General features: G+C 34.0%; 3 protein-coding genes across 9 annotated transcripts in view; 2 read left to right on the forward strand and 1 right to left on the reverse strand.

Annotated features, from left to right (window-relative positions):
- LOC129789213 (medium-chain acyl-CoA ligase ACSF2, mitochondrial-like) overlaps positions 1–3,432 on the forward strand; it is a 4,306-nt gene extending 874 nt beyond the window's left edge. The window contains exons 2-4 of the mRNA XM_055825862.1: positions 1,416–1,964; positions 2,083–2,602; positions 2,688–3,432. Coding sequence (XP_055681837.1) covers positions 1,416–1,964; positions 2,083–2,602; positions 2,688–3,335 — 1,717 coding nt within the window. The 3' untranslated portion in view covers positions 3,336–3,432. The remainder of the gene's footprint in view (positions 1–1,415; positions 1,965–2,082; positions 2,603–2,687) is intronic.
- Positions 1–25,999, reverse strand: part of LOC129790795 (glutaredoxin domain-containing cysteine-rich protein CG31559-like) — a 383,040-nt gene continuing 357,041 nt past the window's right edge. For 3 of the 6 annotated variants that reach the window (XM_055828524.1, XM_055828525.1, XM_055828526.1), the window contains exons 3-5: positions 14,595–14,828; positions 11,425–11,490; positions 9,144–9,666 (exon numbers count right to left, since the gene is read on the reverse strand). In XM_055828524.1, the coding sequence (XP_055684499.1) occupies positions 9,484–9,666; positions 11,425–11,490; positions 14,595–14,828 (483 nt within the window). In that variant the 3' untranslated portion in view covers positions 9,144–9,483. Of the gene's footprint in view, positions 25–9,143; positions 9,667–10,418; positions 11,491–14,594; positions 14,829–25,999 lie in introns of those variants that run through there. The other 3 variants (XR_008750622.1, XR_008750623.1, XR_008750624.1) reach the window with 2 other exon arrangements.
- On the forward strand, positions 3,833–25,331 carry LOC129790787 (pre-mRNA-splicing factor ATP-dependent RNA helicase DHX16). 2 transcript variants are annotated; one of them, XM_055828510.1, is made up of 3 exons: positions 3,833–5,626; positions 5,694–6,740; positions 24,619–25,331. In XM_055828510.1, exons 1-2 carry the CDS (start codon positions 3,961–3,963, stop codon positions 6,704–6,706), a joined length of 2,679 nt encoding a protein of 892 aa, XP_055684485.1. In that variant the 5' UTR covers positions 3,833–3,960; the 3' UTR covers positions 6,707–6,740; positions 24,619–25,331. The 2 variants fall into 2 exon arrangements, with proteins under 2 accessions (XP_055684485.1, XP_055684483.1); XM_055828508.1 differs by lacking the exon at positions 24,619–25,331 and having other exon boundaries at positions 5,694–6,751.

Raw genomic sequence — 25,999 nt, forward strand, 5'->3', positions numbered from 1 at the left:
AAGCAGTGGTATCAACGCAGAGTACTGCGGCAAGACGATCAGCTTCACTCCTCAACTGATCATACGTGAACTTTGTGTGCTCCTCAATGCACACAACGGCTTCACGGTCACCGAATTCATTAGCAGCTCGCGTCAACTGCTGACCTATTGTCCTGTATACCAGTGGTTGCTTCCCGATGTTGTGGATGTAGCTCAAACCACTCGATTGCGCGTAATTTCTTCGATTTATCTTAATTAATCCACTTTTGGGGATTTTTTGGGTACACGTTAGAATTCTCAGAGAACGCTTCACGACCTCCATTCTGGCTCAATGGCAAGTAGAGACTAATTCACTTTCAAATAATATCACCATATATTTGCTTTAATACTCCCCATACTCCCCGTATGACGACTTATTTCATTTTATCATTATCTATTCGTTTCTCTGTCTTTTGGGTCTCTTGTGCTAGTTGTACGTTGTATGTACAATCCATAATTCCATTCATTTAAAAGTATTTTTCTTCTACAATGATATTTTTCTCACTCACAGTTTTTTTTTCTATCTTTTATCACGTACACTCTGTTTTAGGACCACACTTGAAGAATTTTTGTAGTATTTTATGGAAAAAAAGAAGAGAAAATTTTCTTTGTATTGACCACCTCAGAGAGTATCTCCACACAGTTATGATTTCACCTGGTTTCGTGTTAAATTTTTTAGGAGGGACAATAAAATCTGTTATCACTGTCAGACACGTCTTAAGGTTTTCTTTATGGCATCTTTTTATCAGTTTGGAATTATTTTTTATTGTATTCTAATTACCTTAGTTTATCTCGCACGCTTTTTTCTTAACGAAACTCCTCTTGAAACTTACTAAAGATGGCTGTTATGGGATCCTTAATTAATAAAACAAAGATCATAATGCGAAGGACGCCAATTTTAAATTGAGCGCCATTTTGTATTTTTAAAAGCTGCAGCATAACGGCTTTTGTGACCTTGTAGATTTCCATTTTTGTGTTTGTTTTGCATGACTCATTTTATTAAGATCGTGATATCATGAATATAAAACTATAATGGCTAATTTTAATAAAAAAAATGTTGGAAAGAAACAAGGTTTAAAGATCTTATTTTGTGACGTATAGCATCAACTACGCAATAACAATGACGATATGAATTAAAATCTACTAATTCAATGAAATTTGACCTGGAAGCAGTGGTATCAACGCAGGCAGTAGCTGCAAATAAAATCTCGACAAATAAATTTTTATTAGAAAAAAATTAATGGTTTTAGTTAGATACAGTATAAAATCATTAGATTTGATATAGAAATTTTCATAGAAGTTCAAACGTTCAATCGAGTATCAAGTTAAGATTAGAAAATGAAGATCGTGAGCAGTTCCGCAAGAATTTTCTTAAACTCTCAGAATTTTTTTGTTAGTGGATTAATTAAGATAAATCGAAGAAATTACGCACAATCGAGTGGTTTGAGCTACATCCACAACATCGGGAAGCAACCACTGGTTTACAGGACAATAGGTCAGCAGTTGACGCGAGCTGCTAATGAATTCGGTGACCGTGAAGCCGTTGTGTGCATTGAGGAGCGCACAAAGTTCACGTATGAGCAGTTGAGGAGTGAAGCTGATCGTCTTGCTGCCGGGTTTCAGTGTCTCGGATTAACACGGGGGGATCGTGTGGGAATTTGGGCTCCCAATGTAGCCATCTGGCCTGTTGTTATGTTTGCCGCTGCGAGAGCAGGACTCATCCTTGTGGCTCTCAATCCAGCCTATGAGGCACCAGAGATGCAGTTCTGCATCCAGAAGGTCGGCATTAAAGCCCTCGTTGCGTCTGAGAGCTTCCGCCAGACGGACTACTATGAGAAACTCGTGAAAATTGTCCCAGAACTCAGCTCAAGTGATCCTGGAAGGATTCACAGCAAGATCTTACCTCATCTCACGACCATCATTATCAACTCTGAACGATACTTTCCGTAAGATTTTATTATTTAATCATCTTCTCTCTCTCGCTCTCACCTTATCAGTGTTGCCTCTTGACTTTCATTTGTAATCTCATCTCTCGTGATAATAATTTATTTATTTTATTTGCAGAGGAACGTTCCGATTAAGCGACGTGGGGTCCCTCCCAACACCTTCACAGATAAGCTCAATTGAGGATCAGCAGAAAGATATCAGCCCCGATAGTGGATGCAACATTCAATTCACTTCGGGCACCACTGGGATGCCAAAAGCTACAATTTTAAAGCATTTAGCTTTCATTAATAATGCTTTAGCGTACAGGAAATTGGGAATGGAGAGGAGAAAAGCCTGCATCCTTGTCCCATTTTTCCATGCTTATGGATTAATGATGGGTATCATGAACACAATGTGCAATAATTTAACTCTTGTTGTCCCATCAATTCACTACAATGCCCAAAAGAATTTCTCAGTAATCCGAGATGAGGAGTGTTCAGTGATCTACGGAACGCCTACAATGTACGTGGATTTGATCAATAAGCAGCGGGAGATGAATCTTAAACTCAATGCGGAAATTGCCATAACTGGAGGAGCGCCGTGTACTCCACAACTCATTAAAGAAATGAAGGAAGGCTTGGGAATTAAGAAGATTAAGGTAAAACCAAACTCCTTAAAACTAAATCTAGGTACATATAATATATTTTTTCTAATTCATTTCCTTTAATCCTGCGAATGTTTAGACTTTTCTCGGGATGACTGAAAATACAGGAGTTAGTTTCCTAAGCTTACCTGAAGATCCAGATGAGAGAGCCTTTGATGGAGTTGGGCACATTCAGGATCACATTGAAGCCAAAGTTGTTGATGCTCAGGGGAATCTCGTACCCTTCGGCACTCCCGGGGAGCTCTGTGTGCGCGGATACTTCACCATGTTGGGCTACTGGGGCGATGAGGAGAAGACTCGCGAAACGTTGGGAAGGGACGGATGGCTCAGGACGGGAGATCAGTTCATCCTGCAGTCCGATGGGTATGGGAAGGTTGTTGGGCGCCTGAAGGAGATGATCATTCGTGGCGGAGAGAATATCTTCCCCAAAGAGATTGAGAACTTCCTGGCCACTTGCCCACAAATTGCCGAAGCCTACATCGTTGGTGTCCCAGATGAGCGTCTTGGGGAGGAAATGTGTGCCTTTGTGCGTCTCCGCAGTGACTGTGAATCCTTCTCACCGCAGGATATTCGGGATTTCTGCAAAGGGAAGATCACCTACTTCAAGATCCCACGATATATTGAAATTGTCACGGAATTCCCTAAAACTCTCTCGGGGAAAATTCAAAAGTTTAAGCTCCAAGAGGAATTTGTGGATATTAGCAGGAGAATTCGGGTATCAGCTTGAGAAATCTACTGATCAGACATCCTTGCCTTCTTCCTGTGAACTTTTATATTTATTTCATTGAATAAAAAACTTTATTGAAATCAGAATAATATAAAAACTTGTGGACTTTTGTAACTTTGAACAGTACACAGGTACAATGTATGCTAATTAATTACATTAATTTACATCTAACTAATAAAAATATAATAAAAAGGTATTTATCGTTAAAAATTTATTTGTAAAAAAGATCGTTACAAAGGGCGCCAAAAGGTCAAAGTTAGACAAGTTATACCATCCTGAAGTTATAACATGTAGAGTTGGCAAATTTTTCTTTTAAATAATTAGTCCCATTAGTCCAAAACGATCATTCAAAGGATTTAAAGCGTTTCTTTTTTTATTTATTTTACATATTTTTTATTACTTTTATCAATTTTTACAAAAAAAAAGAGAAAAACAATTTTTGAACATGACGACATGAACGACATTGGCTAATTTAGTCGACGTCCCCTTGCTGGTTTAATGTCGAAACTAAAAACTTCAGGGTGGTTTAATGTTCAGGAGTTTCTTCGTAAACGTAAACAAGGATTGATTCTAGTGGTTTTACTTTACTGACCAGACCAAGAAGTAGTTTTTAAGGGTGTCCAGGATGAGTTCACGAAGAAGACGCCACGACAGCTCAAGTTCAGAGAGTGTGGATAGTGCTGAAGAGGAACGAAGAAAGGATATCAAGGAACGCGATGAATTTGCTGATAGACTGAAGAAGAAAGATGAGGATAAGACACGTCGTGTGCTGGAGACATCCTCGAAGCGTGCCTACGAGGAAGCAGCCAAGCGGCTGAAGATGGAAGTGGAGGATCGGGATAAAATGCTGCCACAGCTGCGTGTGGCATCCCGGCGGAAGTACTTGGAGAAGCGAAAAGAGGACAAAGTGGCTGAGCTAGAGGCGGACATCATTGATGATGAGTACCTCTTTGAAGACAGCGTCCTGACGCAGCGTGAGAAACATGAGCGGGCGTACAAGAAGGAAATCCTGCAGATTGCAAAAGAGCACGAGAAAGCGCGTGAGCTGGAACGTATCCAGCGCTACCACATGCCACAGGATGTGAAGAAGGGGGATAAGAGTGAGTACGTGGAGGTGGATGAGCGTGAGAAGATGCCCAATTCGGAGCAGAAGAAGTGGGAAGCTGAACAATTGGCGTCGGCTGTCTTCAAATTTGGTTCCAAGGATGCGAGTTCATCGCGGCAGGAGGAGTATGATCTGCTGCTGGATGATCAGATTGAGTTCATCCAAGCACTGACGCTCGAGGGAACCAAAGGGAAGGACAAGGAGAAACGAGCAGAGCTCACTGAGGCACAGCGACGGAAGATGGACATTGAGGAGACGAAGAAATCCCTTCCTGTCTATCCCTTTCGGGAAGATCTCATTGCTGCCATTGGAGCACATCAGGTTCTAATTATTGAGGGTGAAACGGGCTCGGGGAAGACCACACAGATCCCACAGTACCTCCACGAGGCGGGCTACACGAAGGATGGGCAGAAGATTGGCTGTACCCAGCCACGGCGTGTAGCTGCCATGAGTGTGGCAGCTCGTGTGGCGCAGGAGATGAACGTGAAGCTGGGCAATGAAGTGGGCTACAGCATTCGCTTCGAGGATTGCACATCCGAAAGAACTGTGATCAAGTACATGACAGATGGGACGCTGCACCGGGAATTCCTTTCAGAACCCGATCTTGCCTCCTACAGTGTCATGATCATTGACGAAGCTCACGAACGCACACTCCACACGGACATCCTTTTCGGTCTTGTGAAGGACATTTCACGCTTCCGCCCAGAGCTGAAGCTCCTCATTTCGAGTGCCACACTCGATGCTGAGAAGTTTTCCGCCTTCTTCGACGATGCTCCCATCTTCCGGATTCCCGGACGACGCTTTCCGGTGGATATTTACTACACAAAAGCCCCCGAAGCGGATTACATCGATGCCTGTGTCGTTTCAGTCCTCCAAATTCACGCCACGCAGCCTCTGGGAGACATTCTCGTCTTCCTGACGGGACAAGAGGAGATTGAGACGTGCAATGAGATGCTCACGGATCGTGTAAAGCGTCTCGGGTCGAAGCTAAAGGAACTCATCATCCTCCCTGTTTATGCAAATCTCCCGAGCGATATGCAAGCCAAAATCTTCGAACCAACACCTCCCAATGCCCGGAAAGTCGTTCTGGCCACAAATATTGCTGAAACTTCCCTCACAATTGATAACATCATCTATGTCATTGATCCTGGATTTGCTAAGCAGAATAATTTCAACTCCCGGACAGGTAAGGAAGCTCCCGGAAAGATTTTTTCATTCAAATTCTAATTCTTTTTCTTTCAAAAATTTTGCAGGAATGGAAACATTGATGGTGGTACCAATCTCAAAAGCTTCTGCAAATCAGAGAGCAGGAAGAGCTGGGAGAACAGCTCCGGGAAAATGCTTCCGATTGTACACAGCGTGGGCGTATAAGCATGAATTGGAAGACAATACAGTTCCGGAGATTCAGCGAATTAATCTGGGCAATGCCGTGCTAACGCTCAAAGCTCTGGGAATAAATGATCTGCTGCACTTTGACTTCCTGGATCCACCGCCCCATGAGACTCTGGTGCTGGCACTGGAGCAACTTTACGCCCTGGGGGCGCTGAACCATCACGGAGAGCTGACAAAGCTGGGGAGAAGAATGGCAGAATTTCCCGTGGATCCCATGATGGCGAAGATGCTGCTGGCCAGTGAGAAGTACAAGTGCTCCGAGGAGGTGGTCACCATTGCTGCCATGCTTTCGGTCAACAGTGCAATCTTCTACAGGCCCAAGGATAAGATAATTCACGCCGATACCGCCAGAAAGAACTTCAATCATCTCCATGGGGATCACCTGAGTCTCCTCCAGGTGTACAATCAATGGGCAGACACGGACTTCAGTACGCAATGGTGCTATGAGAATTTCATTCAGTATCGCTCAATGAAGCGTGCACGGGATGTACGAGAGCAGCTGGCGGGGCTGATGCAGCGCGTGGAGATTGAAATGGTTTCCGGACTTCCGGAAACAATTAACATCCGCAAAGCCATCACAGCGGGCTACTTCTATCACATTGCCCGCCTGTCGAAGGGTGGGAACTACAAGACAATCAAACACAACCAAACTGTTATGATTCATCCGAATTCAGCTCTTTTCGAGGATCTTCCACGGTGGGTGCTGTACCATGAGCTTGTCTTCACGACAAAGGAGTACATGCGCCAGGTAACGGAGATTGAGAGCAAGTGGCTCCTTGAGGTGGCTCCACACTATTACAAACCCAAAGAACTCGAGGATTCGACGAATAAAAAAATGCCCAAAACAATCGGGAGGGCCACCATTACAGCCTGAGCCGGATGTGGGAGGGGAATTTAATAAAACAAAGGTAAAAGAAAATTATTTTTATTCTCTTTCTATTTATTTTTTGAACATTTTTTCTTATAAATGAATCCCAAAAATATCTTCCACTTGATGAATTATATTTTTTATGGATAAATCTTTCTTCGAACCACATAGTCAAGACACAAATCGTGCTATAAAATTAAAGTCTTGATATTTTGGCCAAGGTTTAAAATTCAACGAGATCTAAAAAGATAATCATTTAAAATTAAGGGGGGTCTCTTTTGAGAGCTGATCTAATTAAATATTTTCATTTTTTTTTTGAGTTTTTCTTAAACTTGGTTTTCAAGTTTTGGTCACATTTGAAGACTTATTATTATTGAAGTGTAAGAAAATCTCTTTCCTCCATCTTAGGTGTGACGCCATCTTGAGATTTTTCGACTTTTCCATAGAACTGTCGTAAAACACAAAGGTAGGTTTTTCTCAGGATCTACTGGATGGATTTTGATTGGGTAAAAAGCAAATGGAAGAGGAAATACCAATGCAGATTTTGATGTACCAGAATTTTGAATTTCCATTCTGGGGCTGAGAAAAGTGGAGAAATGTGACTTTTGTTTACAATTTTTTGACGTTTTTCCACTTTTCTTTTTTTACAAAAAATCCCAACTCAAAAATTTTCGGTTTTTCGTCCTTCCTGATCCGGTGAGTCCTTGGGGATATCCTTTTGCGGTCATACAATGATCAGGGATTGTAAAGACATAGTCTTGTAGTAATTTGGACTCAATATTTAAAAATTAACTATACAAAATAAAAAAAATTCAAAATTGACTCCTTGTGTCAGCGACCCAATGGACGGACTTAAAAGGGTTAAAAATCGAAGCTTAACACCTTTGTGTCTGAAAAATTCGTGACCCAAATTTGAAACATTTTATTTTCTCGAATTTAAATTCACTTATTTTTTTTTCCTAGTTGTAAATACGTTAAGATTACACTGAAGAGACCAAAAAAGACTTTTTGACTCCAAAAAATTAATAAAATGAATAAATATTGCGATACGAAGATCACATATTTAACACTTGGAGGATCGAAGTTTCTAACCACAAAATTCGGACCTTCATTTTCTCTCAAAAGAAAATATTTTTCCAAGTTTTCTTTCGACGATCTTGAAGTAATGAAACTTTCCTATACGCAGATGTAGAAATTAGCACGATATTTTCAAGAGATATTTTTCTGTGAAAATTTAAAAAATGTCGAATTGGCCACTTTGGCCAGCAAAATCCTCCAAGGGTTAACGTATCTATGGTTCATGCGGACGTGAAAGAGTTAATATTTTCCAAAAAATCGCAAATCTTAATTTTTTTTCGGCAAAATAACCCAAAAAAATGGGCTAAATTCACTCCAGTCTTCCCTATAAATTCCATATTTGTGGCATATTTTATATACCAAATCGATAATTCTTCACTTTCATGTCTAAAATGCCGAGGAAATCCATTTGAGAACATAATTGGAAGCGGCAGTAAAAATAAATAAATTTCATATTACATTTAATCGCTACTCAGGTGGAAAATTATCGCGGAGATTTTCTCAAAAAGTGTGGAAATAACTTTAAAAATTATATCGTTTGAGCCACGCACACACCATGAGCTTGGCTAAAGCTGTCTCTAATGGTCTTTCACGAAGAAAGTAATTTTTTTCTGCTAAAGAAAGATTTCTTGCTCGATTATCCCTACTTTTATTTATTTTTTCTTCGAATAATAATTAAGAGCTTTGAATTAATCGGCGGATTAAGTATCCACGTGCAAGAGATCGAATAAGATGACCTCGTAACTCTGATCAAGGGGTAAAAGTGTGAAGGAAGCAAAGCCAAAAAGCCTGAAATATTCGAAATATTTTGAGAATAATCAAAATTTTAGAATTATTTTAAGAACATTTGGAATGTCTTTGCTCCTAAACTGGAATTCTGAAATCAACGATAAAATATTTTGTACCTCGAGGACATTTTGCTGCAATTGAATGTCTCAAGAAATGTTTTATTTATTTACTGACAAAATCCACCTACTTACCAATCTTACGGTGTTTTATGCGTTTTATGTTGTAATTAAAAAAGCAACATTTCGTGGGAAAATTAAAACTACAAAATTTCCTTCTCTATGCGTTGTCCGACTTATGTAAGCCTAAAACGGAAGCTCGGCTTGACCCTTATCAGTTGCGGCGGTTTAATGATCTTATTTAGAGAAATACAAGTGCAAGAAACAAAAAATAAATGAAAAATGATCATTCAGCGTCTCGTTGAAGTGAAAAAAAAAAGAGGAATTTATTAAAGATCAACCGATGTGAGAAATTTTAAAAAAATTGTAAGTAATAAATTGCGTCCAACATCCGTTAAATGCGGCATTTGTGAGGTAATAGGTAAAAGAGAAAAATAAATAAAAATGCGCAATTTTTTTTTTGGATAAAATGTAATCTTGCTGAATTTTATTAAGCTGCATTTAAATTACATCTCTCTCTCTCTTTCTCTCGTTAATAAAATAATTCAGTGAACCAGAGACACAACTAATGCATCTTTTTTTTTGCTTTCATCCTACTGTATTTCTACTTAATTAACCACAATTTAGGAGACTAAAATCATTAAGTCTATTTACACATAATGGTTTTTTTTCTTCATCATCTTTCCCTCCATAATTTATACTTTTACTTTTTTTGTCGTCAACATTGTGTGCGGTTTTGCACGCCGATCGCGCGATCCACACCACACATCATTGCACACCCGATCAAACGGTTGCATTTCGTCAAGTAGTCTTGCAGAAATTGCAGAAAATCAGGCCGGATGAGTCGCAGTTCATGCATTTGAGTGACACAAATTCAGCTGTAAAGTGATTCCGATGAACGGATTTCTTGGAGCCGTTGCAGGAGGGACATGGGAGTAATCTGTAGCCGCCGCACATTTTGCACGTGTAGCTAGGATCGAGGCACTGCGGGTGGGAAGAAGAGTAGAAAGAACAGAAATTAATTAAACGAATTTTTAGTAATATTATGAAAAACATTCATTTCTTGATGATTTATTTTTCATTAAAAATCAATTCGAAAATCTTCGCTAGAATCAGCACATATCGTAGGCATTTATATTTATACCACAAGTGCTGAATTAAGCGGCGAAAATTGACAATTTAGGACATTTTTCTAGACGCCATATTGATTTTTCCTCCATATTCCATTTGGAATATTCCAAGATATAAAACCGATTTCCATAGCTTTTGATTGATGAATTTTTATCAAATTGATTGCTAATAATGATATATTGGTCTCTTTTTCCTATCTTTTCTTATAACTCATAAGTTGTTTTATATTTTTAAATTAAAAAAAAAACAGCTTGGTAGCTGAGACACAATCTATGCTATAAAATTAGAAGTTTTTGATCAGCTTCTATCCAGATCAATTTTTTTGAAACGATTCTTTTTAAAGGATCTTTAAATCTTTTCGGCTTCTTTCTTATAAGAATAAAACTTAATAACAAAGAGGATAAACCATTTAAAATTCAAACTAACCAATATATTAGATATTAGACCACACAAAAGATTAAATATTTCAATCAATGGATCCTATTTAGCGATAAAGAAATCCTTGTAATTTCAAGAATTTGTTCTGAAATTTATACCATCTCAAGCATTTATTAAAGCAATATTCTAAGAATTAAAAATTTCCTAATTAGTTAATTCGAATTGACTCAAAATATTTTTTTAAATTTATTTTTTACTTTCTATTAAAGAGATTTAATGTTAGATGGCATGATATAAAATTCTAAATTGTCCATAAGCATCTCCTCAAGTTTTTCAAGAAGAAAATGTCTCTAATTCCTTATTTTATTGCACAAAATGTGTCTCAGCTATAAATTTATGAATTCTAGATTTCAAAATATCGAAAAATAATACAAATTGTATGAAAAGAAATTATTTCTGACAGAATCAACAGTTTCCAAAATTATTGGATCCATTGACTACCCAACCTGGTCAAAAAACCCTTTAAATTATTGAGTAACATAATCTCTTTTATTGCTTAGTCCGTTGAATCATTTTCTTGTTTATCTCGCATTTACTGAAATATTACGTTTTTATGATCTTCACGTGCGTTTTAAATTAAAAATAAATAAAAACATGAAAAAATTGCTCCAAATAATTATTTTGGAATTAATTCAAATAAAAATATTCAAAGAACAAATTTATAAAAAAAAAATTGAGATAAACTGTAAACCATTAGGAAATGTTAATTCATCGTTACGCAACTTCTAATTAATTCAATTGAAATCTCTAAAAATAGAGTGTTAAATTATACAATTTTAATTTGTTTAAATTGTGAAATATAATATTTTTGTTATGTTGCTCCCAGGAAAATAAAACAGAATAATGTAATTCATAGAAAAAACCCGCTGTGAATGAATTTTTGATAAAAATCCAATCGTTCACTGTTAGTTTTCTACAGCATAACTGTGCGTATGGTAAAACTTTTACTTAAAGAAAACATTTTTAAGCATCGCGGGCAGTGTAAGTTATTGCCCACATCAAGAGGTGGAATTTGCATTTTACTTCCCTGATGGGCAAGAGGAAGAATTTTAATGGAGAGAAGCCCGAAAAACGAGATTTTTCGGATTTTTACATAGAAAGAAACAAAAACGATCAGATAAAGGCATATCACCTGCGGTATACTATCTACATGTTTCTTGAACATTTCTTTACCTTATAGGCTTTAAGCATTTTCCTCAGTTCACCTTCTTCGTTTAGCCGTTCAACGGTATCTGCATTCTGGAAAAATCAGAGAAAATAAAATGTGATTATTTATACAATTTGATGGGTGAAACCAGTTGCACATGGAGATTGTGTCAACATCACCAAGCATAATTTCTTCACCACCACTCGGCATGCATAAAATGTTCCGTGAGATTTATACCTTTCGCTTTAGCTTATTTTATCAATTTAACAACGAATGCAAAAAAAACTGATTGAAATTTCATTAAAAAGTGGAGAGAACATTTGAAATTTTCTCCCAAAATTGGTTGGACATTAAAAAGAAAATATTTACATTTCAACCTACAATCGTAATCTTTTGCATTTTCGGCACATTTTAATGGTTTTAGAAATCAACAAATGAAATTGAAAAGCCGGTGAGATTTTATTTTGGCAGACATTCAGCAAAACGATCACATAAAATCAACAAAAAAATAATTTGGTCAAAAGTAGAGAGGGTGAATGGAAAGAAAAAGTTTATATTGAAAGAATACAGAGTGTGTCAATGGGAATGCAACTTTTCAATTTTGGTTCCATTGCATAAATGGTTATAATATAAATTGATTAATTTTTTTTTAACTCTTTGAGACATTTGGAAACAAATAAATGCTATCAAATTCACCTAACAAAATTCTTCAAAGTAAAAGAAAACTACTAGAATTTTCCAATTAATACATAGCAAACGGGAGAATTTTAATAGTTTTTCGTTATACAATTTTACTTTGAAGAATTGTAATTTCAAGAACTTTTTAGAATTGTCCTGAAATAGTTAATTTGATATTCAGTTTAACATAAAGAATCTAATATTTCTAACCACATGCTTTGACCATAATTTTCTCTTAAAAAGTATATTTTTTTCTAAATTTTCTTTCCTAAATATCTACAGACGTAGAATTTAACATAATAGAATTGACCAAGGTGTCCAGCAAAATCTTACAAGTATTAAAAGAGATTTGAAAAAAAAATCAGGGTACGAGTTGATCTTGTAAAGAATTAAAAAATAATAAAAGAAATCGCCAATGCATGAAGCATATGCTTTGTACTCCTTATTTGCTTTGTTATTTTATGAGCTTTCTTTATATTGTGGTGTATAGTCTCAGTTCTTTGAATCTCACATTACTTGTTGTACGAATAAAGTTAATTATCTTAACAAAAATCATCGATGAAGCATTTGCATAAATGCTTCGTGCTAATAAAAAATGACAAAAAAGCACAATCGTGACGTCACTGTTTACATTTTTTAGCTTAAGTGGGTTCTGAATGGTTTCTTGAATAAGGAGTTTTCTCTGTGGACCAATAAACTTTTAGAGATTCCAAATAAATTCAGAAAGTATTTAAATATTCAAAAATAAATGATTATTTTGCATTTAACGTGAAACACCCTATATTATTTGTAAACTGAGGATGCTCCTTGTCCATTTTGTGATTCACTGTGAAGCTTTTGCAAAAGTGATCACGATTTTCTATAAATCAGTAACAACAAAATTGCAGAAAATAAAACTTTCATGTCTTTTATGCCAACAACTCTTTCTCGCGACTTTTTTTTTAGTACCTACACCGCATAATTTATCAATTAATCTCGTCTCGCGTTTGTGCGACAAAACTGCCACACATTTCTTTTTCCTTTTTTAAACAAACCATCACACCTTTCCTTAAGTGGCGGTATGTGTGCATTTGCAAGAAAATAATATTAAGCTCACACATCGTGCAGTTCAAAGTTAGATGAACGCAAGATGCATTGAACAATTGTTAATGTGGAGCGTTTGTACCAACATTGGGTGCTAGGATAGCTATAATGATGATGATGGAAATTCACACAAGAAGCGCGCGCGATTCACAAAATTAATTTGAATTCATATTCAAATGTAGCTATGCACGTTGTAGACAAGATTCCAAAGAAAGTTGGGGATTGTGTGACTCAAATTAAAAAAGAAAGAAAGAAAAAAAAAATAGAAGATCTTTTCATGCGGATTTCGATTTAATATCTTGCTGAAAAATCTCATTAAAATAGATCGTGTCTGTCTGTCTTGCACTTTTACCATCACTTATGTTTCTCTCTCTCACAGCATTTCGTCGCAATGAAAGGGCTTAAATTGTGCCGAAAATTCTCTAAAAAAAACGTCGTTTCTGTGAAATTTTAATGATATTAAATGATTCCAATGAATCAAAAGGACGGAAAATCCCTGAGAAAATTGCAACAAAGTTCACTGACATTTTCTCTATTTTTCTCCAAGAATTTATTGCACATTATACATTTCTTATGCAACTCAACAAACGTCCATCGATAGAGAAATAAATAATTCTCTAAAGAAAATTATGTAGAAAAAAAAATACAAACAGACATAGATCCGTGAAATAAATCATGAAAGTGAGAAAAATCTCCGTGTATGAGACAACTTTTCGCCGGTTTTTATTTCAAATTTTCTTTCTGCAAATAAAGTTTATAGGAGAAAAACGCAATACCGGAAGGCAAAAATTTATCGATACATTAAGCTCAGTGTGAGACAGAAAAAAAAGTAAAATGCAAAGAAAATTGCGTGGTCAGTAGCCGGTGAAAAGTCGACACCTTCCCGAGCGTTGCAAAACAACATGTTTGAATTGCGGAATTGACGCAGAATTTTTGCTTCAGGGATCATTTTCGCAAGAAGAGCTATAAAAGCAGCAAAAATAGGCGTTTTCCTAATACATTTTTTTTGCTTAAGGATTTTAGATCTTTGATTTTTAGCTCTTTCTTGGAGTCTTGGTGATGAAGAGACAAACTTTAAATACTTTCTCATGACTCCAAAAAAAATGAAATAAAGTCTTATTAAACCATTTATGACAAAATTTAAATTAAATTAAAATTATTTTGAGCATCCAGAATTTAGATAATTTTTCATCTAAATGAGATTAGAAGGGAATTGCGTCAAGAAGAGCTTTAAGTTTGATAAAGATTTCATGAATTGGCTGATATAAGTCAATGAACAATGTAAATATTCCGAATTTAGCTTGAAATTTAATTTTCCCAGCTAAAAAAAATTTGATGATTTTGAAAGTTTTAGCAAATCATATTCTTGTATGCCATGAAAGGGTTAACACAAATTACAAAAAAAAAATAAGACAAAAATAAAAGCATAAATTACCCCAATATGTTGACCGTCGACAAATAGCTGTGGTACATCAATATTATCACATTGCATTCGATCTTTAATCTCCTGCTGATATTCTGTGCTCATGAAGACATCACGCTCCTCGAATTTAACCAAAAGCGTCCGTAGAATTTGCTTAACGCAATTACATTTGGCATATGTTTCTCGTACAATTCCCATGCTTGTTGTATAGAGGACCACCTTACCGGCATCTTTCTCTTTGTAATTCTGCAATGAAAAAAGAAAAGAAAAGAATTGTATAAAGAGATAAAATATCATGATATTGCAGTGTAATGATTTTATAAATTATGTATTTTACATCTAATTGGCGCATCTGCCTTTAATTTAAGAACAATAACAAAAAAAAAGTGCCGAAGAAGCATTAAATTTTCAACACATTCTAATTTTGTTCTTGTTTTTCTGTTCCTTTTATTTTGTTCCAAACATTCTTATTTTTTTTTTGTTAAGCTAACTGTTGTGCTTCCAACAGTTTCCACGATAGCGGTGGAATAGAGATTTGAGATAAAAAGAAAATTATTTCAATTTTATTTAAAACAATAATTTCGTTTATAAATTCTTCTTTGAATCCATTTTGATGGGAATTAATTTCTCTACAATCTACTAATTAAATTCACATAAAAAAAATTTCTTTTGCACATGAAAGAAGTCTAATATTTGCTAATTTTTAGTGAATTCTTTGATTTTTATCACCTTACTCGTGGACTAATTTAATGAGCATAATGTGAAATCACGTGTACATTATTTAAATTAGTTTATGTTTGCAATTTGAAGTGAAACTTTTTATTTGCTTCATCAACTTAGGAAATTATATTCCTCATTTGCGTAATTATTCCACCCAAAGCAAATAAATTGCCACCATATGAGAAGATTTAGCCTGAAAGTTTATCACTGTAATTTATCTTTTTTAAAAAATTGGTATTTGTGTATTTAGAAAAATTTATAATCTAATTAGTTTAATTATTATTGTTTATTGATTAGTACGAAAATTATTGCTTTAACGTTTAAATTAATAAATTATTCTGTTTATATATTTAATTAGCGATGTTTCGCTTTATTTTAAAGCCTATTCAGGGTCTCTATCACTCGATAAAAAGATTACTTCAGAATATTTCTTAAAAGATTTTACAAGAAGTGGTTGAGTATGAAAAATATACAAAACTACAAAAAAAAGAAATAAATAAGTCTCAAAAATTATTAAAAATTCTATCCTGGAAAGAGTCATGTCCCGAAAGGGTTAACTGAATGATATTTTACAGTGTTACAATCATAAAAAATATTTTAAAACCAAAATTTTCTTTTTTAGATCAGTTTTATGAAGCAAATTTAACCCTTTAACCCTTTTGAATGGAACGTTTTTATCCCATGGTTTTTTCAATTAAAATTAAAATTAAAAAATTTTCGCAATCAATATATAATCATTGCAGAAATAAATCGGAATATTTCCTGATAATTTTTAAACCACACTGCAGAAATACGTCAATGATTAACAGGATTCAGCCCCTAAAGTGTTAAAAATTTGCATAAAATTTAATTCTCTTAAAAAATAAATTTTAATTATTTATCTTTCTGGCGATTTGAGGGCGCAATTTCAGGGCGATTTCACATTTTTGCGGATTTCTTGCAAACATATGTTGTATTCGTGGTAAAAGCAATGTTCTTACTTAAGTAAATTACACTTTTAATTTGCGTGTTGTACATAATACAACTTCTTCTCCGCGAGCACGATGTGATATGTTGAATGAGAAAAGTGCAAAAATGTGAATTAGCAAGGAATTTCTTTGGTATTATTTCGAGGTTTTTCGGTTAATATGTCATGAACTCTCACACATTGCAAAGAGATCTGCGGTGGTGGTGTAGAAGAGGTACAAAAAAAGCCACGAAAAATTATTATTGGCCAATTTGTTTCGGCTCTTTTCACTATCTTGCACTTCATTTAATGAAAATAAAACGAAGGAAAATTACTTAATGGGGATGCACGCGGGGAGATGCCAAGGTGTTTTGGAAAATTGTTCCACCACTTGAAATCATAAATTATGTTTAATGTTTCGTTTTTTTTTCTTTCTTTCAAAAACCCCAGAATAAATCGACAAGAAAATATACTCTCTCTCCACAAGAGGTGGAAGATCATAGAGCTTGACGATGGGTTTTTTTTTCTTCTTTTCCTTTGAGCTCTGCGAAAAACCACAGAGAGAGATGATTAAATTCATTAAAGTTGAATTTTAGAGTGATCTTCTCCAACACTATTTTTAGTAATGATCTCATTGGAGTCACCCTGTAAAATTGCAATCATTGCAGACACATAGACCTCGCTCCAAAGTAAATTGTTACTTTCTTGTGCTGCATTAAATTGGATGGAATTGAGAGAGAGAGAGAGAGAGAGAGAGAAAGAAGAAATGGATGGAATTTCTTCACCTCCGCGTTCTACTTGAATGCCTCAAGGGCATTATCATCTATATTATGTACATAAGAGAGCAACAAGAGATGTTTATATTGAACAATAAAAGTGCTCCGATTTGCATTTCATCGTTTTATAACACCGCAAAGTATTTTCATATTATACCTCCTCCGCGCAACGTCTTATTGCATGAGAATACTCAAAATTTTTCACTATAAAACGCACGTTTTTCTTGTCTGCTGCTCTTTTCCATCGTCATCTCTTATCTTGTTAACACCAATATCATACACCTGAGTTAATTGAGCCATCAATATCTAATCTACCTCCATCCAAAGAGAAATTTGTGTTTATTTTACTTTTTCTTCTTCCAACCACGTTTTCCACACGGAGGCGCCAAACGTTAAAACGTGCATACATAATCAGACATTTAACCTTTGACATGCTCCGCAAAGAATTTTCCACGCTACTGCTACATGTCTGTGCTGTCTGCGCAGAGACAATATATAGTGTAGGATGGTGCAAAAATCCCACTAAACGTGTTCTCTTTTATTACTTTACTTTCCACGAAACAAGGCCATCAAAATACAAATTTAAATGTATGCAGGAAAAGAAATAATTTTGCATCTTTACCACGCATGCCATGCAACCGCATCGTCACAAATCTTAAGACCATCAAAAAGAAATGCTTAAATGCAAAACCATCTTACTCAAACGGAAACTCTCAGTTTTGAAGATTTTTTAAGTGTCTTTTGTATCATGTCTAATGGCAATTTGAGTGAAGAAATATTATTCTTTTAAAATGCAAAAAGGGTAATAAAATGATCATTTGTTGCGGGAAAAAGAATTGAAAAGAAGATGCTGATAATTTCAAACTAAATCTTATGTAATGCGATTTTTGTTATTTAAACGTAAGAAGAAAGAAACAACAAGATATTATTTTTACTGGCATTAAAATGTGCATTTTCTATTATAGTTTTATGTATTTTTTTTTGAGAGCTGTTATGTTTTTTTTAAGAGAGGGCATAACAGAGTTTTATTGGAAATTTTGTAATTTCTGTTACTTTTCAAAAATTCTAATTGTTTTAGGGCTTGTCGGAAAGCAAGTTTCTTTATGTGGAAAGTTTGCTCACTCGCAGTTTACCAAAGTCCCAAAAAGATAAGAAAATGAGTTCCTTCTAATTAATTGATTGATGACAAGAAGCAACATCTTTTACTTATTAATTTATCATTCCTATCTGTTAATAGAAAAATAAATATTGGAGCAGAAACTCTTCGACGAGAGATAAAACTGATAAAATACAAATTTATATAAAACTAATAGAGTGTTATTGAATGTTTTCTATTTCCATTTTACATGCAAAATGGTAACATTGGTGAATGATGTGTTGAATCTTTAACACTTTCACAAAATTCATTAACAAGATGGAAGATTTTTTTCCACGAGGAATAAGGGAAAAATTGTAGAGGAAAAGTTAAGACCATCGAAATGATGTAGTTATTTGAGAAACTCTTCAAGTTTTTTTAATTTGCAAAGTATGGCAATTTCAAAGAAATTTTCTTTCTGAAAAAATATTTTTCTTTCCGGATAAAATTCTTTTTGAGTGAAAATATATGAAAATTCATATACAGAATACGTTCTTGTCCAAATCTTTCCAGGAAATTTGTGAAGAAAAAAAGAGTAAGAAATTTCCAATAAGGTTATCCCATTTTCCACAACAATCATCCAGAAAAGACTGACAAATATTTTACTAAAAAAATGTAAACAATGACGTCACCATTGTACTTTTATCTCTTTTAATAAATGAAGCATAAAAATACCTTCCCGAAAATTATCGAAGTTTTTTAAGACTAAAATGCTTCATATGTTGAAGGAGAAAAAAAAGCAAAATAGTGACGTCATTGATCACATTTTTAGGCAAATCTTTGCCGGTTTTCCCATCTGATGCCACAGGAAAATCTCCTCAATTTCTTTATAATTTTTGATTCTGTACAAGATTTTGTATAAATTGATTATTTCCTCGTATTTGGGATTTTTTCATACAAAATAGTGTAAACTCCTTTAAATATCCTTCTTCATGGACATGAAGTGTTTCTCAAAGACACCCTCCAAATTTGTTTTGTAAATAAAATATTTTCTCATCACTCGAAGATCAGCATTGACCAACTTTCAATTGATCTTTCGCATATTCTTCTGTATTATTGATTATATTTTCAAAATATCATTGCACAATAACTCATTGATCTTATGGATCTTGTAACAATATATTAGAAGGAGGAGGAGGAGTGTATTTGTTAATGCTCAAAATGTATGATGTGCTATTAGAATGATGCTAGAGTATAATGGTGAAGTGAAGAGCGTACGGATATTTGGACTGATTTCTTTTACACAGGTGATTGACATTGGCTCACATACATAAACTGGTTTGTGAAGTAGGTGTCTTGTTGTAGAGTCTCATGTAAGTGAAATAACATGAGAAAAGTCAACAATCTTCCACAGAAGATTAAATGCGTTTCTCAATGCCTCCTCATATACACAAGAGGAGTCTCTCATGGCGGGTAAAGGGTGGTAAAATGTTGGTTATAATAGGTAGAGCAAGAATGGAGCGAAATCTGAATGCAATTAAATCATTAATATACACATAGCTACTTGAACTCTTGTGGGTCTGTTATGTTGAGTGTTTGTCTTTTTTTCTGGATTATTGCGCCATCACATGAATTATGATATGTTGTTGTTTTTTTCTCATTTCGCATAAAGGTTGTCTCACACAAAGATCTAATTATATATGTGGCAAAACCCTGATCTATTTATCCAAGAGTCTTTGTTGGTATATAGATGAAAATTAATTGCAAGGTGTTTCAGGCCAACACAAAAATATTCCTACATTACCAATTGCAATTAATTGGCAAATAATTGATGCTATAACAACAAGACTTATACAGCAGCCAGCTTAAAAAAATCCAATCATGCCAAATCGCCAAAAGAAAATCTCTCTAATTCACTTTTAATTCACCAATCGAGAGTTGTTCAACACACAAAATAGAAGAAGAAATGGATGGAATAAAAAAACAAATCAACTCGATCAAAGCGAAATTTTTCTTTGACACAATTTTTTCCTACCAACATTAATTCTATTTGATTTAAAAATTATTACATGCTATTTTTACTCTTCTGTATTTTTCTTTAATTTAATTAAACCTTTTTTGCAAAATTATACAATAAAACACTGACAAATTGGTAGGTCTGTGTGTAGTTTTGTGTTTACAATTTTCACATAAATATATATGGAGAAAATAGCCATTTGATAGCCTTTTTCTTTCTAGTCTCTATATACATACATATTTAACTTCTTAGTACTCTAAGCCATCTTGCATGTGAGAGGCAATGAATAAAAATTGAGAAAAAGATAGTAGTTTTAGCAGAAATGTGTACTCGAAGAAATGACCTGCTTTCTCTTTTCTCTCGCGTCCAATATACATGATTTTTTCCACGATTTATTCAATTTTTCACCCAGAAATTGCATTAATCAATAGATTCAGTAAAAGTTGTACATTATATAGCAAAACTTTTCGGTCAATCGAAAGTTTCACCAATCAGCCCCAAAAAATTATAAACCTTGCCCTTCATTTGAAAAGTTTTTTTTTACACACTTGGAAATAAATTGATTCGGAAATAAAATTCAAAATTAAACACACACGTGTCGTCAAGTACAAAGAAATCGGCAAAATCTTTAAAATGCATTTTAATGCTTTTTAGCATATTGAGTCACATTAGTCAACCGGAACATTGTATTTATACTTTACTCCATCCGTAGTACAGGTAGTACGGGACCGTAATATCTTGTGCAATCTCGAGGGCAATATGTACTGCGAGAGAGCATGAGACGGCATAAAAGAAAGATTGGAGTTTTATTACAAAATCGTCAGGTGTATGGTTAAGGCAAAAAAATAGTACTCAATGGCAGGAAAACGATCCACATAGCAGGTAATTGGAAAAGTATTAATAAAATCATATACATAAGCAATGTTGCACAGCTCCTTGAGGCTGTTTTGTGCGGAGTTTAGTCGGTCACTTGCCTCCACCACACTTGTGTGTGAGCATGCACAATTTGACTATGTAGATGAAATTAATGTGGTCAGAAAAGAGAGCAAACTTCTTTTATTATTAAAGTTGCATTACAACAATCAAAATTTAATTAAAATTGAAAAAAATATGACTATTGCTAAATTAGACAACAAAGGAATGTTGAAGGGTTAAATAAATGTAGATATTTTGTTGACATTGAGGATTCCTAAATTTAATCTTGAATAGGTAGGAAGAAAAAATAAATTCTTGCCGCAATTTACCAAAATTTTTCTTCTGATCTATTTAAATTGATTTATCTTTGAAGAAGAATGTAAAAAAAATTATTCTGAGTAATACAAAAGAAAGATTTTCCGGTGAAAATTACTTCCGCGCATTTGGGAAGTTTCTAGAAAGTGAAAGATAAAGGTATTTCCCTTCAAAGTAGATCAATAATATTGTACCAAGAAGTTGATGTCTATTAAATTTCCTACAAGACACAAGCAAAATGCATAATATTTCCTTAATCAACTGGAAGCTAATATTTCTTTCAAAGCCACTGTGCATATCAAAGTCACCCCCACTTATGCTACACACAAAACATTATGCTATGCTGATTGATTTATAGGAGAAATATGTGCACAACATTGTGAGGAATTCCAGAAATTTCCTTATATTGATTTTAAAATGTTTTTTTGGTATCCTATTGTTAGAATTAATGGAAACCATGTGGACCATTTTTGTCTGCAAAATATTCATTTTACTCTGAAACTACAAATTTAAATTCCTCAATATGTCTTGTACAGTACATAGAACATAATGGAATATTTTATGTTGATGCATTTTTAGGAATCGTGAAAATTCCTCAGTGAATGGATTTTGGTTATTATTCACCTAAAAAGGCACGTAAATAAATCAATTTTGGAGCTTTAGGGAAACTTATTTTCAATGTGAATGTATTTTCTTGAACCTTAAAAAGAAAAGTGTCTAAAAATTATAATTTAAGGGCATTTTGGTGCTTTAAAAAAGTCTTCTGGATGAAAATTAATTAGACATTTAACTCTTTTTATCTGATTTTCAATTTTAATTTAATACCTGATTAAGAACGTAGGATTTGTTATTGAACATTTATATTCATTTTTTCAGACATTTGCAAAATATTTAATTGAAAAAAAAAAGTTGACAAGCTTTTTCCATTAAACAACTCACACAAATAAAATTAACTATTCATAAAGAAAAGATTAATTTCTTTCATAAGAAATCAAACTTGCATGATAACAGGTAAATGCATTAGAAATATTAACATAGAGTAAAGAAGTGAAGCTGCAAACATTGAAATTTTTAATTTTATTAAAAGAATTTCAAAAAAATATTTTTCTTGAATATTTAATGGTTTGAAATGAGGAAGAGTCTGTTAAAAATTATGATGATAATTTTCCTTGTCTTAATGATTTATATGTAGGTAGATACCTAGTGTTTTTCTTCAAGTGCAGTGGCTCTAATTAAAATAAATTATGAATGAAAATTTGCTTACACTCCCCCAACAACAGGTGCAACATAAATCTTCATCATAGCATCTTAAAATGTAAAATAATAATTATGATGATCGTATTTTTTCTTTAATTACATTCAATTCATCTCGCCTAAACACAAAATATAAAATTTTTTCTCACTATTTATCACTGATTTGGTGAAAGAATGGGAAAAAAATGGAAAGAAAATAAGAGGCATTCAAAGGGTGGTGTGAAGAAAACTGAAAGAATGTTAATTAGTGACATTGATCCTCAAATATTTTCCCGCCAAATACACAAATGTGGTTTTATCTTATCACAAGATAGGGTCGGCGTCAATTTATTAGTTTAACATTCTCCGCTTGTATGTAATTCAAAATGGGATTTATGATGAATGTGATTAAATTAAAACGAAGCATTACAAAGGAACAAAACAACATTCCTCAGAGGCCATTCTTTCACGTCAAATCAACATTAATTTAGATTTTTTTTTTGGCATTTGTCATACGCGATCGATATGCTTTTGCGCCAATAAATCAATTAATAAATCTGCTCACCCACATGTATCTTCAAAGGAAAAAAAAAGAATGTCCAGAAATTTCAATCAAATTCTCATTATTTTCATTTAATTTATTTTTCCGCCCATGCCCTAAAAAACTCAAATATTAATGGCTTCCGCTTGTGATATGGATTGATCTTTTTGGTGTTTTTTCCATTTAAAAACTAACAAAAAAATGTCTTCTCTAAGAAATATTTTCTCCGAATATTCATTGTTTAGGAGAAATTAAATTACATTTTCTTGTATTTTTGAGCAATAAAAATAAAGAAATTCTTCTAATTTTGGGCAGCATTTGCATATTTCTTCGTGATTATTTTGCATTGCAAATGCCAAAATTTTTGCACAAAAAAAACGAGAAAGTAACTTGCGAATCACCTAAAAAGATTAATCCGCCTTGTGCTTTACTCATCAAATTTGAAAATGAAATTGTTTTATTTAAAAAGTAGTAGAAGTGTGGAGAATTAGGCAAAAATCAAGAGAAGAAAAAGGAGATTTCTCATTTTGAGGCTATTGTTCTATGGCCTGGTGAAGGTAATTTAATTTGATCAATCGAATTGAAAATAATCATTAATTGAGCACTAAAGCATTATGCTCCATGCGCTAAAAATTAAAAATTAAATACAATGAGGGTGTGGTTTATGTGTAAATATTTTGGATAAATCACTCCTGAGTTTTCTCAAATACTTTCAGGAAAATAGGAAATTTAGCTTTTCTTTCCTATTTTTCCTTAGTCACAAGCTGCCAAGCAATATCTTTTGCATGTCACAAAAAATCTCATAATTTTTGTGGAATGAATTATTAGAACAACAAAAAGTATAAGAAGAGATTTTTCTTCAATGTTTTCTCTTACTTTCAAGCACACTTAAAAACTTTCATCATTAAGAACTTCCGTTGTAATTTGCTCTTTTTTTTTCTTGACAAAACAACAAATAATGAAAGAACTGTAATTTTTTTATTTTCTTAAAAATTTTCGTACTCTATTTATTTCTTTTACATAGTTGTGATGCCAAAATATGTCATGTTTTATCTTCTGTGCACTGTAAGTGCCACTCTGTGGTGCAAAGTGCGTGAAAATTGAACTGCCGCAAAATTCTCATTCAATGCCTCGATGTGGCTTCTTCTTCAAGCTTCTCTTTATGTCTTTTTTTTAAGCAATAAGAAAGAACCGAAAGCACGATAAGATATGAGAATAAAAATCACCAACTGTGCAAGCAATATGTGTGGAGATGTTTGTAACTTAATAGCAAACTTTAAGGCACTTTATTAATTTAAATTCCGTTAGACTATATAATTCTTATATGCCATAAGAGACACAAAACCAATTTTCATTGCCACGCTGAGAGAAGTCAATAAAAAGGCTTTTTTTTGAGTGTATAAAATTGGGAATAAAGATCAAGGAATGATTGTCATTTGATTTAGGGTCACTTCCAGGCATTATATTTAGCTATTTATTTTTTTTCTTTTGCTTGTAGGGACGCTTGACCAGCCATGGAGTGATTTCGCGAGTAAAATGGCATCAAGCTGCTATATGTTTATGAGACATTAAGAAATTGCCTTCGAAATGTAAGTGAAGGTTCATGATTTCGTGACCGAAATTTTTGTTTAATACTAGATAATTACTCTTATAGTATTTTTACATCAATTCTCATCAATCAATAATGGACAGGTCTGTATAATAATGTTGAAACTCTCCCTCGCACCGCATATGTATATATTTTCGGACCCGCAATTAGCAATTTTAGTTGTCAGGAAGAAAGAAAGGAAAAAAAACTCATGCCACCCATTAATTCCACACAAAAAGCCGCATAATATTTAAATTGGGAAATTATAAGTTTTGTTAAATGGATTTTTGCTCACTCATTATGTGCCCTCGGTTAGGACTCTCTTAATGTACCTATATAGCTTTCTCTCACCTCTCGCATAATCACCCAATCGCCTTAGAGCTTTGGCATTAACATCGCATTGGATAAGATAATTCAATTAGGAATTGAATTAATTACCTCACTTTCAGCACATTAAATTCATTTTTTCTTAAAAGACACAAATAATGAGCTTTTTCTGCTATGTATTTATGTCAATTGGTGACAAAGATAAGTTGAAGAACTCGTTCTCCATTTTATTTGATCAGACTTTTATTTCACCTCTTAAAATAACATGCAACACTTTCCAATAAATACACACAGCCCCAAAGTAAAGAGGGTTAGTCAGACCATTAGGAGTTGGTCCCCAAAGAGGTGACCAAATTTAATTTTTAAATTATCATAGGGCATTGTCAAAGACTCAAGAAAAGCGTGGTCATTTCCCGGAAAAGCGCTGGGAAATATACGAATTTTCACATTTTATGTCAAATCGAGTGAAAACTTCTTTGATTTTTTTCTTAATTTCTAGTTATTCTAGAAAATTCCTTTCTGTGCCATATGAAAGCTGTTTAAAGGCCTAACAATATATATTTAAACCATTTTCCCACGGTGGAAAACTCGCGAGATTTTCCGGCATTGAACTTTTCTTTTGCTTCCCATTTCTCCAATATTGAACGTGACCAATTTTAAAATATCTCATTTTGTAGCATTTTTAATTATCTTTCATTTGGTATAGCACTTGCAGGGGAAATCCGCTGGGAAAACTCGCTACAGAATGATTTTCCAAAGTTAAGCACGTTTTCGCGTTGGAGAAAAAGAGATGGACAATTTCTCCTCTTTGATGTTTCCAGAATGTTCTAAGAATTCCCCTAGAAAAAAATTGTCCATCTCTTTTTCTCCAACGCGAAAACGTGCTTAACTTTGGAAAATCATTCTGTAGCGAGTTTTCCCAGCGGATTTCCCCTGCAAGTGCTATACCAAATGAAAGATAATT

Source organism: Lutzomyia longipalpis, chromosome 2 (genome assembly GCF_024334085.1).
Source record: "Lutzomyia longipalpis isolate SR_M1_2022 chromosome 2, ASM2433408v1".
Lineage (NCBI taxonomy): Eukaryota > Metazoa > Arthropoda > Insecta > Diptera > Psychodidae > Lutzomyia > Lutzomyia longipalpis.